We start from the raw sequence: 14,317 nt of genomic DNA, 5'->3' as shown, positions 1-14,317 counted from the left end.
GCCAATGATGCAATTAACCCCAGAACGCATCTTTATTATCTTGGGGGCTTTTTTTGCAAATAGCCCCCTAAAAAATTTTATTTTCGAAAATAGTCTTGTGTAAAAATTATTTGCAAAAATGGCCCTGGCCCCGCCCCGTCAGCGCCACGTCAGCGCCACGCGGGCGGGGATGGGCCAATTGTATAAGTTGAACACGGTGAACCATTCACCGTGTTCAATACAAGATTTTTGTATTGGACACGGTGAATGGTTCACCGTGTCCAATACAAATACATCCGACTTAGCCAAAAATGGCTAAGTTGTGGGTGTTTGTATTGGACACGGTGAACCATTCACCGTGTCCAATACAAAAATTTTGTATTGAACACGGTGAATGATTCACCGTGTCCAATACAAATATATCCCACTTATTCATTTTGTATTGGACACGGTGAACCATTCACCGTGTCCAATACAAAAATTTTGTATTGAACACGGTAAATGATTCACCGTGTTCAATTTAAACACTTGGCCCAGCCCCGCCCGCGTGGCGCTGATGTGGCGCTGACGGGGCGGGGCCAGGGCCATTTTTGCAAATAATTTTTACACAGGGCCAATTTAAAAAAAAAAAATTGTCAGGGGGCTATTTGCAAAAAAACCCCTGCGTTCTGAGTAAGGCGTGAAGACAAAGGAAAAAGGAAGAATAAAGAGGAGAAAAAAAACACTGATCTCCCGCCGGGAGAATTATTATTAGGGTTTAGGAGTCCGAAGTAAAGATGAGAGAAAGGGAGAGGGAGATAGAGCTCTTCAAGGAGGCTAGAGATAGAGGTAAGAAGATAAAGTGGAGGAAGAGAGACGAAGCTTTTTCGGGGAGGCTAGGCGGGTCGGGTGCATGTGTGGAACGCGCGAGGCATCATTTCCAATTGCTGCCCCCTGGATTAAATTGTGCAACAATATGATTATTCTAGAGGCTGAGAGGAATTATTCTTTACAGGTAATTCTAGATTAAGCTAGAATTATCGAAATTATTTATTCCTGTCATTTTTAATCTTGTTTGTTTGGCAAAATTTGGAAAATAACATGCTTTATTATTCCAAATATATCCTGTTACCAAATAGGGCCTATTTATAAAAGTTTGAATCCGTGAAAATGAATCAACGTGTAAAGTGTATATATTTATATGCAATACCTGTGTCTTTAATTTTAACTTGACTCGTGTTTAGGGTGGCCATTCAGCTCGCTGTTCGTGAGCCAGCTCGTGTTTGGCTCGATAACAACTCGAATACATATATTTTATATTTATATATATAAATAATTAATTATATATGTATATAATATTTTTATTATTTGATTTTTAGTCCAATCTAAATATAAAGTCCAACTCAATTATAAAATAGTTCATTTATATGTAAAATTTCAATCATTAGATCAAAGTATAATGAGTAAGATCTTATAAATTTATTTTCTATATACATATTTTTTAATTTTTTTAAATTTTTATTCATAAGCTAGCTTGTATTCGGCTCATTAATAATTAAGCGAGCCAAACATGAACTGAATTTTTTCGCTCGATACTTTAACGAGCAAGTTTGTGTTCGGCTCGCTTATAACCGAGTTCGCTTGTGTTCGGGTCGTTGACATCCCTACTCTTGTTTAGTCTTTATCACATCAAAAGGATGCTAAATTGTGCACCAGCAAGCATCCAAACTATTTGTGTTGTGCACTTGCGTTTAGCCTACAAATACCACTCATGTCTTCCTTCTTCCGACTAATAAGTAAGTTATTTTTGAGCTTCTCATTCCTGACAGTCTATTTCTATCTCAAGAACAGTACTAGCGCAAATCCTTGTAAATGTATACTCTCAAAAATCTACAATGGAATCATTTTAATCACTCTCGGATCTTAACGATCTACATCCTTCCTTTCCAATTAATGTGAGAATCTAGGATGTTAATTACTGCACATCCCATATTCCTCGTATATCTCAGGTATTTTAATAGGATGAAACGAAAATTTGAGTTATGTGTTCAGAATCAGGCCGTGTGGTCAAAAGATTCGAATATCTATATAATCATATGGTCGAGTATAATCAACTCTTCACACTTATTAATCACGAACACTTATTAATCACGTATAGTGAAGTTGTTTCATGCTAGTTTGATACCTATGGTTTTTACTGAAAAATTATATATATCTTAGGCTCATAAGTTTCAATTTTTTGTAATTTCACTTGCATTTGTTTTTGTTGTTTGCATATGGACTTATATCTATCTTAAAACATGGTGTCAATTAAAGAGCATTCTTGGTTGATCTAGATATTTAGATAAACTCAGTTAATCAAAAGCTAACAGGATAAACATTTGTTTACAAAGTTTGAAAGGTGAAAATGAACTGATTAACATTTCCCTTATATATGTGTTCAATTTTTCTAGAAAGCTTTTTCTTTTTTTTTTGAAAGTAAATATTTCAAAAAGTATGATTGAAACTTCAATCCCGCAACAAATTAAGAAATTATTCAACTGATTTATTATCCAAGCGCAATGACCAATGTCACAAAAGAACAAATGAAGAAAAACATAGCTAATTAAGTACTTGGTGACCTTTATTTGATCTCAACTCATTCAGATCGTTGCATGCGCAGCTTGTGATAACATTATTGTATTGGTTTGAGCTGAGAATTCACTTTTATTTCTTCAGCACTTCCTAAAACAAAGACAAACAACAAAAAGAAGGCACTTTCCATACTCATAACCTTCATTTTTGCATGCCTGTCTGCATCCTTTTCCGACTATACAAGTATCATCATGGGTGCTGAAATGATAACAGTACTTCGCGTCAACACAAACGATCTCTGCTGTGAAATAACAAAGAAAAAAAAATAAAAAATAAATGGATAAGTATACATGTGAGAATGAATGAATGCACTTAAATTCTTCAAAATGCTATATTTGTGAAACATCTCTCGACCATATATAAGATGCATGATCATAACTTGGCAGGTTATATCTAATACCAAAGTTAATCAAGAGCTTAGTTTTAACGTCCCAATAATCACACATCGGATGGAAAAATGATTCTAATTAGAATATATGAAACCTCCACGCTAGTAATAATAACTAGGCTTAAGCATTTTGGGTCGATGGTTTGAGCTTAACGAGTTATTATTGCTAGCAGGTCGAGTCGTTATAATTGGTATCAGAGCTGAATACCAGCCAGAAGTGTAAGAGCTAAATGCTATGCGGGACAAAGTACTACACCAACAAATTTGGTGGGAGCCACCTCTTGAATTCAAGATCTCAAGGAACTTTTAAAATATAGGACTTTGAGAGCTTATTAGGAGGTGTGATGATGGATAGAAGTAAGCGTATATTTGAATTTCTTTTATTATTGTTTTATGGTTTCCATTAACATCCCGTATTTATGTGTTTGTGATCCTTTCTTTTGCTGAGATGGTGCGTCCGTCCCACCATAGCAATACCAACAATGAACTACCGAGGAACCCACCTCCCATCGAATCCGAAGATCCAGATTTGAATGCCACATTGGCCTCACTTTTGAATGCTATATCCTTAGCAATGGTTCCGCCTCAGACTACTATTTCGGTTACTATGCAGAATTTGTTGCAATCGACTGTAGTGCCTCATACAAACCATTTGGCTTTTGCTCCACCTCTGCAGTAGGCTACTGGTACAGGGATGCCTTCGACAATTATTCCTACTGTTATCCCGTTTTTGCCGCCGACTACTCTTCCCAGTTTTGTTCTGCCTCTATTACAAACCACTATGCCAGCCCATTCCGCTATTTTACCGCAGAGCACCACGATGGATCCCCTGGTCGCTACCTTGATACAAGCTATTGTTGGGCTTGTTCAAACTCAGCAACAGAATTTGCAACAAAATCCCACTCCTTGTGCTGCTGAGTCGAGTTCCAGAGTTTGAGAGAGGAGCATCAATGAGTTTAAGAAATCTGCTTCTCCACCCTTTTTTAGGCACTACAAATCCGAACAAAGTGAAAACATGGATCAAAAAGATGGAGAAGGCATTTATGGCTATGTAGTGCACCTATGAGGAGAAAGTTAGAATCGGGGCATTCATGCTTCAAGGCAATGCAAACTATTGGTGGGAAAGCAAGTTGAGAACCTACGAGAATGATTTAGCACCTCTTTCGTGAAAGGATTTTCGATCAGCATTTTATGCTAAGTATTTTTCAAATAAGCTTCACTAGCTTAGGAGGCAATTTTTGGATTTGAAGCAGGGTTTGATGTCTGTGGAGGAATATGAGACTGAGTTTGACCGACTATCCCACTTCGCCCCGAAACTAGTTGATGATGATGAGTTGCGAGCCAAGAGATTCAAGGAAGGACTGAAAGGACATATTCACACTGGTCTCGCACTACTATACCTAGAGACATACGAGGAGGCCGTTTCCAGAGTGAAATCCTTGGATTCAGTTTGGAGGCAAACTCGGAATGAGCAAAATACAAATTAGAAGAAGATTAAAAATTCTTTCACAAAAAAAGGATCGGAATGCAAGAGAATCAAACAGATATAATGACTCTGGGAGGTCGCGTAATACGCCAGCTCCTCATGGTGGACCATGAAATCGGGATCAGAAGTCGAAATGTTTAGTTTGTGGCGGATCACATAAGGATTTGGACTGCAGACAGGTCACTGGTGGTTGCTTCAGATGTAAAGATTTAAACAGGGGAGTTTGTAACGCCCCAGTAGTCCCATATCAGATGAAAAAATTTAAGCATTTTCGGCCGATGGATTGGGCCTAACGAGTTATTGTTGCTAACGGGTTGGGTCGTTATAATTGGTAGCAGAGCCGAATACCAGCCAAAAGTGTGAGAGCTAAGTACTATACGGGGCAAAATGCTACACCAACGGGTTTGGCGGGAGCCACCTCTAGAATCTCACATCGCCTGGTAATTCTGGTCTACATCTGTGATTTAGTTTGGACCCGACAAGAACATCATAGTCTAAACAAGGAGAGTTTATAATGCCTCAATAGTCCCACATTAGATTGGCCTCACACGCTAGTAATAATAAGTGGGTTTGAACATTTTGGACCGGTGGTTTGTCCATCCACGTGAGCGGTAGTTTTGGATAGTATAGTGTGAGAGTTAATGCGAAAACTACTTTATTATATTAAGTCCTGATATATAAATTAAATCTCTATCCCTTATCTCATCTATCAATTTTATATATTTCTATATTTATTATTCACTTGAATAAGAATGTTAATATAAATTTTTGGAAAAACTTCAAAAATCCCCCTTGTGGTTTCACTTTTTTTCACTTTAGTACCCTGTGGTTTAAAGTGTATCAAGTTAGTACCCTGTGGGNCCCTGTGGTTTAAAGTGTATCAAGTTAGTACCCTGTGGGTTTGCACTTTTATCAAGTTAGTACCCTGTGGGTTTGCACTTTTTCACTTTAGTACCATGTAGTTTAAAGTATATCAAGTTAGTACCCTGTAGTTGCGCACTTTCTCACTTTAGTACATTGTGGTTTAAAAATCACAGGGTACTATTAACTTGATATAAAAATAAAACTTCAGGGTACTAACTTGATACAAAAATAAAATCACAGAGTACTAACTTGATATACTTTAAACCACAAGGTACTAAAGTGAGAAAGTGCGAAATCACAGAGTACTAACTTGATACACTTCAAACCACATGGTACTAAAATAAAAAAATACGAAACCACATGAGGGATATTTGAAGTTTTCCCAAATTAACACTCATTTCCTCCTATATCAATCTTTTGAAAAACAAAATGAAAAAAGTCCATCAAAATAGTATGTTTTTATTAAATTTGCACGAATATGTGTTGAAACTATTCAACATTTAATCCCATTCTCATCACAGGTACTCAGGAATTATTAGAACTAGTGAAGGCCCGCGCTACGCTGCGGGAAATTTATATAAAAATTTAAATTTTAAATTTTAAATTTAATTTTTATTTTTTTTGTACATGATCCGCAATTATACAAATAAAAATAATTTAGAACAGGGGAGGAAAAGGGGAAAAAGGGTAAAGAAAAAGATAATATCAAAAAAAAAGAAGAAAAGAGGGGGGAAAAGAAATATTTTAAAAAAATAAATAGTAAATTATATAATAAATTATTATATAATAATATATATTATAAATACAAAACTTATAAAAATAAATATATATTTATAAATAAAATTATAATAAGATAGTAAACAAATATATATTACAAATAAATTATACTAATATATATATATATATATAATATATATATAATATAATATATTTATAAATAAATATATATATATATAATAGATAAATATATATTTATAAACTAAATATATATATTATACTATATTAATAGATAAATATAATATATATATATAATATAATTAATAAATAAAATTATATATATATATAATAAGATATATATAATAAATATATATATATATATATATATACTATATATATATATAATATATATATTTCCTTCCGCGTCTATCTCCTCCTCTCTCTCTCTCTCCTCTCCAACCGCCTCTGCCGGTCACTCTCTCTCATGCTTCTCTGTTTGCTTTCTCCCTCTTCTGCCCGCGTTCGCTGCGAAGCGGCCACGCTCAGCGCCCTTCACGCACCCCGCCCCCGCGCCCTCGCGATCGCCGCCCCGCGCGAGCCGGCCCTACCGCTCGGTCCCGCTCGCCACCGGGATGACCAGCCCTCGCCCCGCGCCGCGCCCGCGCCCAGTCGCCAGCGCCATCGTCCCCCCGATCGCCCCGCGCCGCACTCCGCCTCCCTGCCTCCCCCGCCCAGCGCGGGGAGAGGGACGAGAGAGAGAGAGCAGGGGAGGAAGAAAAAGAGGGGGAGAGGGGTAGGAGAGTGGAGAGAGTCCTGGGGGGAGGAGAGGTATAAAAGGTGGGGGGGAGAGCTCGCGCATGTCGGCCGCAGGGGTTGCGGGTCGCCCGCACCTCCCCACGTGGCCCGCGCCGCGCGCAACCCGTTTGCGGCGGGTCGCGGCGCAACGTGGCGTGAGAGAGAAAAGGGGAGAGAGAGCCCGCGGGAGGGGAGGAGGGGGAAGAGAGAAATGGGGAGAGGGAGAGAGAAGGGGGGACTGAGTGTGAAGAGGGAGAGAGAGTGAGAGAGAGAAGCCAGGGAGCTAGGTGCCGCCATGCGGTGCGGCCCGCACCCCCTGCGCCCGCTAAGAGATGAGAGAGAGAATCTGTCTGCTCTCTCTCCTCTCGTTTTCGTTTCACAGCTGTACTCTCTCTCCATCATCTCACTCTCTCCCCCCCCGTCCCGCCCCCCTCCCTCCCCTCTTCCTTTCTCTTCACCACTTATGGTGGTTCGGGCTCGCGCTCTGCTCCTCTTTCTTCCCTCTTCTCCTCTCCGCGTGTGCTGGCGGGCGGCGAGTCGCCTGCACGCAGGCCCCCCCCTTCCTCTCTCATTTTCTCTTCCTTTCTCTCTTCCTCTCTCCCGGTTGGTCTCTCTTCCATCTCCTACCTCTTCATCTGTAGGCCTTCTCTCACCTCCCCTCTACTGTTTCTCATCTCCCTCCTCCCTCTGTTCTCTCTCTCTCCCTCTCTCTCTCTCTCTCTCGCGAGTCCCCCGCAAAACGCGGGGAGCCCACCGTACATACTCTCGATTCTATATTTATATAGATATAGATGCTATAATGGATATTTAATATCGCTCATGTGAAAAACTATAAATTTTAATTTGCCCACCCATGATTTAACTCATTTTCAAGTAGCATATGGTTCAAGAAATTGTGCTTTACTACTCTACTAGTGAAATATTCGCGCGATACTGCGGATATAAAAATAATTTTATAATAAATTTTACTTTTTTTTATATTTTTATATAATTTTATAAGTCTAATTATTAATTAAATAAAAGATATATAAAAATAATTTAATCAGTAAATTTATTTAAATAAAAGTCATTAAAATTGGCATATGTGCAAAGTAAATTTATACAACAATATATTTTATAAATATTTATATGAAAATGATTTGAGATCAAATCTATCAAAATAATTTTTAAAAAATCAATAAATAGAGGAAAATTAAAATTGTAAAAGAAATTGTTTAATAACATTAATTATATATAAACAGAAATACACTATATTTCTAAAATTTTACTCCTAAAATTTAAATANATAAATTAAATTTAAATTTTAAATTTTTAAAATTTGAAAGTATCAAAATTTTAAATTTTATATATATATATATATATATATATATATATATAGAGGGAGAGAGAGTAAAGGGGGGTTTGGGGGGACACATGTCATCCTTTGGTCTCCCAAATCCTTCTTTAATGTAGTAGAAAAATAGATGTGCGGTGCAAAAGTTATATCTAACTATTATATGATTATAAAAAAATTTATTTGCTACCTTATTTGATAGTGAATTTTTTAGGTAAAAATAACGATAAATTACAGAATAGTTAAATGTAATTTTTAAACCTTAGTATGAAAAAAAAAAGAACTAAACCACTGGAGGACAAATTAAAGCTTACCCTATTCAAAACTATCTAGTAGTTCTTGGACTGAAAATATGTCAAAAAATGATCAAGAAAAATGAGTGTTTTGTATCACATTCAGGTTGGACAAAGTGTAAATAACACTACTTTTAACTAATTTTTCGGAATTCATAATAATACATTATATATATATATATATATATATATATATATATATATATATATATATATATATATATATTAAGAAAATAGATTTTGTAATTAAAATATATGTGTGTGGGTACTCGTGGGTTACCCAAAATGCCCACAGCTTAATGGGTACACATCCGTTTTACCCATAATTCTTTTGGTTGGAAAAGTTGGTACCCATACCTGCAAATTTGCGGGTAACCCGTAGGCACCCGCGGATTTGAGTCGTGATTGCCAGGTCTAGGTTTAGGTCATTTTTGTTATGTCACCTTGTAATTCAAAAGGTTTCACTTTGTTCTCTTGTAGTTTAATTTATTTTCACTTTATCATCTCGTGGGGGGATATGAAGTTTACCCTTTCGAAAAGCATCACTTTGCTATTCTATTAAACGGAAGATCAATCTGTAAGAACAACTTTCTGAACCACAATATGACAAAGTGAAACTGTGTTATAACTACCGGTAAAAAAAAAATTTTCCTTTTTTATGAAGAACAATTAATTAGCACTCCTAAGTACCACCCAAAAATGAAGTATATAGGCTCCTTTAGAGACCCAATAAATACCTACCAATGGTGAAAGAGACCATCAACAAGCACACGAAGATAACTGGCACACTTCTTCTGTCCATGTTTAAGTAACACTCACACTCATGCATATTTCACAATATTTGGAGAGTCCTTTATATATTAATAAAATGCTCAAAGTGTGGGGAAAATTTAATGTGGTAATTGAATGAGGTGCATTTAATGTTGCTACTCACCAGATGCATTAATAGAGATTCACTGTTCTTTGCAATAATAAGAATATCCTTGGTAATGGTGAGATATGATATTTAATAGTGAGAATATGAAAGATTTGTGGCATGTACTTGCATCTACTTTTGACTCTCAGTTAAGTTGTTAGTTAAAATAGAAAAAGGGAAAGAGAATTTCCTTTTTAGAAAGGGCTAAACATTAATTGGTCCCTAAACTTTGTTTTGTTGTAAGTTCTCACTCAAATTTTTTAGATTATTATAATTAAGTCTCAATGTTCAATTGAGTTCATCGAATGCTGATGTATTGCTAAATATCCTGAAAAGCCATTTCATTGTATAATCAATTTCTACAAAACCTTCAATTAATGTTTCATACGGAATTTACATTTCATGTGGTATAATTTGTTGGCTTAAAAGAAACCAGCATCTTGCCCAGTAACGGGAGGCCAGATTGGTGCGAGTCATGTTCGAAATGGCGGGAGGTTGGGTCATGAATTTAATCACTATCTTTGATATATAAGGGCTTAAATTATGCATTATATAATAGGTTAAACCATCCATCTCCTATGTATCTCACCTATCAATTCCGCTTGTCTTTCTATATCCATCATATGCACGATGTGCTCACTCATTTCCTACTAAGATTGATCTTGTAGTTAACATATCAGTTTGCATAAAATGTTTATGTTTGGTTAATAGTTCTAATGTGCTTCTTATATCTAAGTTCCTCACACTTTCCCACGTCATCCAACATGGGACTCATCCTTATCAACCTAATTAAACATACAGCCGAAGATCACCAGACAATATGAGACTCACCTTACAATTTCGGCTGGTGAATCATCTCTGATACCAATTATAATGACCAAACTCACTGGCACTAATAATTTATTGAGCTCAAATCATTGATCCAAAATAACCCAAGTTATTAGTTCTATTAATGTGTCACTCTGTCATATTATCCAATGTGGAACTATCGAGGCATCATACAAATTACTTCTTCTGTTTGCTCTTTACAACTAGGTTTGGGCTAATGGAGTCATACGTACGACTGTATCTCTCAACTTTTAAGATTTTTTACCACTTAGATGACTTATTATGATCCGTCTGACCTGCTTAAAATTCTTTCTCATCAAAAGAGTTAATTTCAGAAAGATGAGAGAGAGAGAGAAAATTTGTTATGCCATCAATTCACACATTCAAAATGCAAAATGTATAGGGTTCTTTCTCACCAAGAACAAGCATATAACTTGGCTACATAATTGGGTACTCTCCCCTCCAAAGCATGAACAAAACTTAGGCAGATAACTGACAGTCCTTTCATTCTAACTTCTTTCTACCGCATGCCCGGCNCTCTTGTTGCACTGTTTCTCCTCTTTAAAGAGGAGAAACAGTGCAACAATAGGAGAAACAGTGCAACAAGAGGAGAAGCAGTATAAATATCTATTAAAGATGTGTAGTTTAAAATAAAAAACAGTATAACAAGAGGAGAAATGGTGCAACAAGAAAAAATTGCACCCATTTATCTTAAACTGCACCCATTTAAGAGATATTTATACTGCTTCTCCTCTTGTTGCACTGTTTTTTCTCTTGTTGCACTGTTTCTCCTGCCCTTAAGATAACTTTTATTATTTTTTATATCAAAAATTTGCATGTTGAGAAAATGAATTAACAAACATGAGAATTTTTTAAACATTAAAAATAAGATTGTAATATATTAGAGAATTTTAAAGGACAAAGACACTTAAGTGAAAGTTCTCAAACTAAATAATAATATCAAAATAGTTGAGGGACTGCCCGTGAACTCCCTCTTTTTTATTTTAGAAAATGGCGAGACTTTATGTATGCCTTAAAGATAAACAAAGTTTATTGTATTGCTATCCATTAACTTTCTTTTCTTAAATTTCATTGAAGTAGGAGATATTGCACCTAAGCATAGTTTTTTTAAAAATACATTACACCTAAGCATAGTTAATTGAACTAATTAAGCCTTATAATTTAGGATATTTTTTGTTTTCCTATACTATATATATATATATATATATATAGAGAGAGAGAGAGAGAGAGAGGGGTAAAGCTACTATACTTTCAGAAGTATATATATACTTCCAACTATTTAGTCCTTAAATCAACCCTTTGATTATTTCTGATCTTTAGATTGAGAGAGAGAGAGTAGAGCTACTATACTTTCGAAAGCATATATATACTTCCAACTTTTTAGTCCTTAAATCAACCCTTTGACTATTTCTGATATTTAAATTAATATTATTATTTTAGAAGGACCACTCCACTATTATTCCGATCCTACAATTCTTGATCCAAGGGCTAAGAAGTCGGAAACATCAATTCTCTTATACTTTCGATAGTATAGTAGCTCTACACTATATATATATATATATATTGCAAAAATACTATTAAATTGTCGTTTTTTATAAATCCATATGCTCACTGTAGTAAACCTATAATTTAGGTGGGACCTAACAATTTCGTTAAAACACTATTTTGAAGTATGTTGCATAGCGTATATTTGGCCAATTTTGACAAGGAAAAAAAATAAAATATCTAAAAATAGCAAAAAATTAATAGTTGAAAACAACTCAGCTAATTAAATCTTGCAATAAATCTGTCTTGGAGGACATTTTTGCTTTCTTCTTATTATTTAACTAGTACCTTTTAAGACATTAGTTAGCTTTTATTCAAAACAATAGATTTATTGCCAATAGTATAAAGATTGTTGTATGTATACAATAATAGTTTAATGATGCCATTGAAAAAAGAAAATGATTCAGAGTAGCAAATAAAAATAAATGTAAAGTACAATATAGAGATTGATAAAAAGATAACAGTTTGATTGTTTTTTAGAAAGAAAAATAATGTCATGATAAATAAAAATTATACAGAAGTATGGTATAGTGGGATGCGATTAAATCCCAAACCTTTTAGAAAAATCAACTATTTAATTTGTTTCCATGAAATTTTTCTAGCAAGATGTGAAAAATCAACTATAATATGGCAGCTATGAGTAGTTGATAAATAGGAAGATCATATCAAAATAAGCAAGTAGGTTAAAAAATTTACTGAAAAGAGAGAAGGGAAGCAGTAAATGAGAGAGATATATATACTAGAAGTTGATACAAATATCATTAGCAGCAAAAGGGATAGGATTGTCTTCATCTCAAGAAGCAAGAACCTCCACCTCTTCAGTATCTAAGTAGCTTGTGACTAAAGTGACTATGTGAATTTATACTGATATATATATATATATATAAAGGAACTATATACAAAAGCAATAAATGCTTGGATTCAACCAGATATGGTAATCTTCATTGTGATGTTTTTGGGAAAATTGCAGTACTAGTAGTCCCTAAACTTTGAGTGAGGTTAAATTTTGGTACTCAAACTTTTAATTTCGATATTTAAGATCCGAAACTCTTAATAAGGTTTTTAATTAGTCTCTAAATTTTATGTAGTCTTTTTTTATATCTAAGTTATTTCTTGCACTCAATACGGTAGTCCAACAGATGGTAGATTTGAAATGTACAAATATTATTATTATGTATATGTTGTATTTGTTTCTGGCCCAAAATATTTAAATTTAATTATTATTATTAGGAAAAACTTCAAATACCTCCCTTGTGGTTTCGCACTTTTTTACTTTAATATCCTGTGATTTAAAATGTATCAAGTTAGTATCCTGTGGTTTCGCACTTTCTCACTTTAGTACCCTGTGGTTTCAAGTGTATCAAGTTAGTACCTTATGGTTTCACACTTTCTCGTTTTAGCACCATGTGGTTTAATATTTTGTTAAATTATATACCCTGAAATGAATAATAAAAAGAGAAAATTGAAACCACAAGGTGCTAACTTGAGACAAAAATAAAACCACAGGATACTAATTTGATACACTTGAAACCACAGGGTACTAAAGTGAGAAAGTGCGAAACCACAGGGTACTAACTTGCTACACTTTAAACCATAGGGTACTAAAGTGAGAAAATGCAAAATCACAGGGGTTATTTGAAGTATCCCCTTATTATAAATCTGAAGATTTTTTATATATGAAATCATAATTCTTTATTCATGGGTTGTGGGACAATTTGAGTGTTATATCCAAATTTTTAGAAAAATATTTGTTTTGCAATTTTTTTAGAAAAAAATATAATTAGCACAGAATAGATAGGATTTTTTAGTGCAATAGTCTTTTCCTAAATTTTTATTTTAAAAATAAAACTGTTAAATTTTTATTTGTAAATATAGTCCTATAAAAGCGGTGAATCATTCACCGCTTTTAAAAACGGTGAATGGTTCTTTTTCTCACTTTTTATATATATCTACGATGGTAAAAGCGGTGAATGGTTCACCGTTTTTATTTTTTTCTATTTCTAATGAGGACTTATGAATGCGGTGAATTATTCACCGTATTTAAAAGTCTATTTTTATAATTATTTTTTAAAAAAAATTAAGGCCAATTTGCATAAAAAATCCACTTATTTTGGGCTTTTGCAAAATCGGGCCACCTTTTTTATTTTTGTAGATTCGGTCCGCTTTTTCAGCAAACTGACCAAAATACCCTTATTACTTTTTCTCTTTCCTCTTTCTCTCTTTTCTTCGTTTCTCTCGTTCTTTTTTTTTTTCTCGCCGGTAGAGCGGAGGCGGAGCGGAGGTAGAAACGGTCCGTCTCGCCTCTCACCCTCATGCTCTCGCCCTCGCCCTTGCCCTCGTCCATGCACCCCCCACCTTCCTCGCCTCTCCGACCCCGCCAAGGCCGTGCCGCGACTTTTTTTTTTTGCTTTTTTTCTTTTCTTTTCTTCTCCGACTCTTCTCCACCGTCTCCGACGACGACGCCTCTCGCCCTTCCCCGCCCTTCTCATCTCTCCCTCTCCCTCATTTTCTGCCGCCTCCGACGACGATTTATCTTCGC

The 14,317-nt window shown here is 35.2% G+C and overlaps 1 protein-coding gene across 1 annotated transcript in view; it reads left to right on the top strand.

Annotated features, from left to right (window-relative positions):
- The window catches only part of LOC109709229 (3-hydroxybutyryl-CoA dehydrogenase), a 21,540-nt gene continuing 8,079 nt past the window's right edge, over positions 857-14,317 (top strand). The window contains exon 1 of the mRNA XM_020231344.1: positions 857-973. Within this exon, the coding sequence (XP_020086933.1) occupies positions 872-973 (102 nt within the window). The 5' untranslated portion in view covers positions 857-871. The remainder of the gene's footprint in view (positions 974-14,317) is intronic.

Source organism: Ananas comosus, linkage group 4, assembly GCF_001540865.1.
Source record: "Ananas comosus cultivar F153 linkage group 4, ASM154086v1, whole genome shotgun sequence".
NCBI lineage: Eukaryota > Viridiplantae > Streptophyta > Magnoliopsida > Poales > Bromeliaceae > Ananas > Ananas comosus.
The sequence above is the reverse complement of the archived record's forward strand: the minus strand, read 5'-3'. Positions and strand labels throughout refer to the sequence as shown.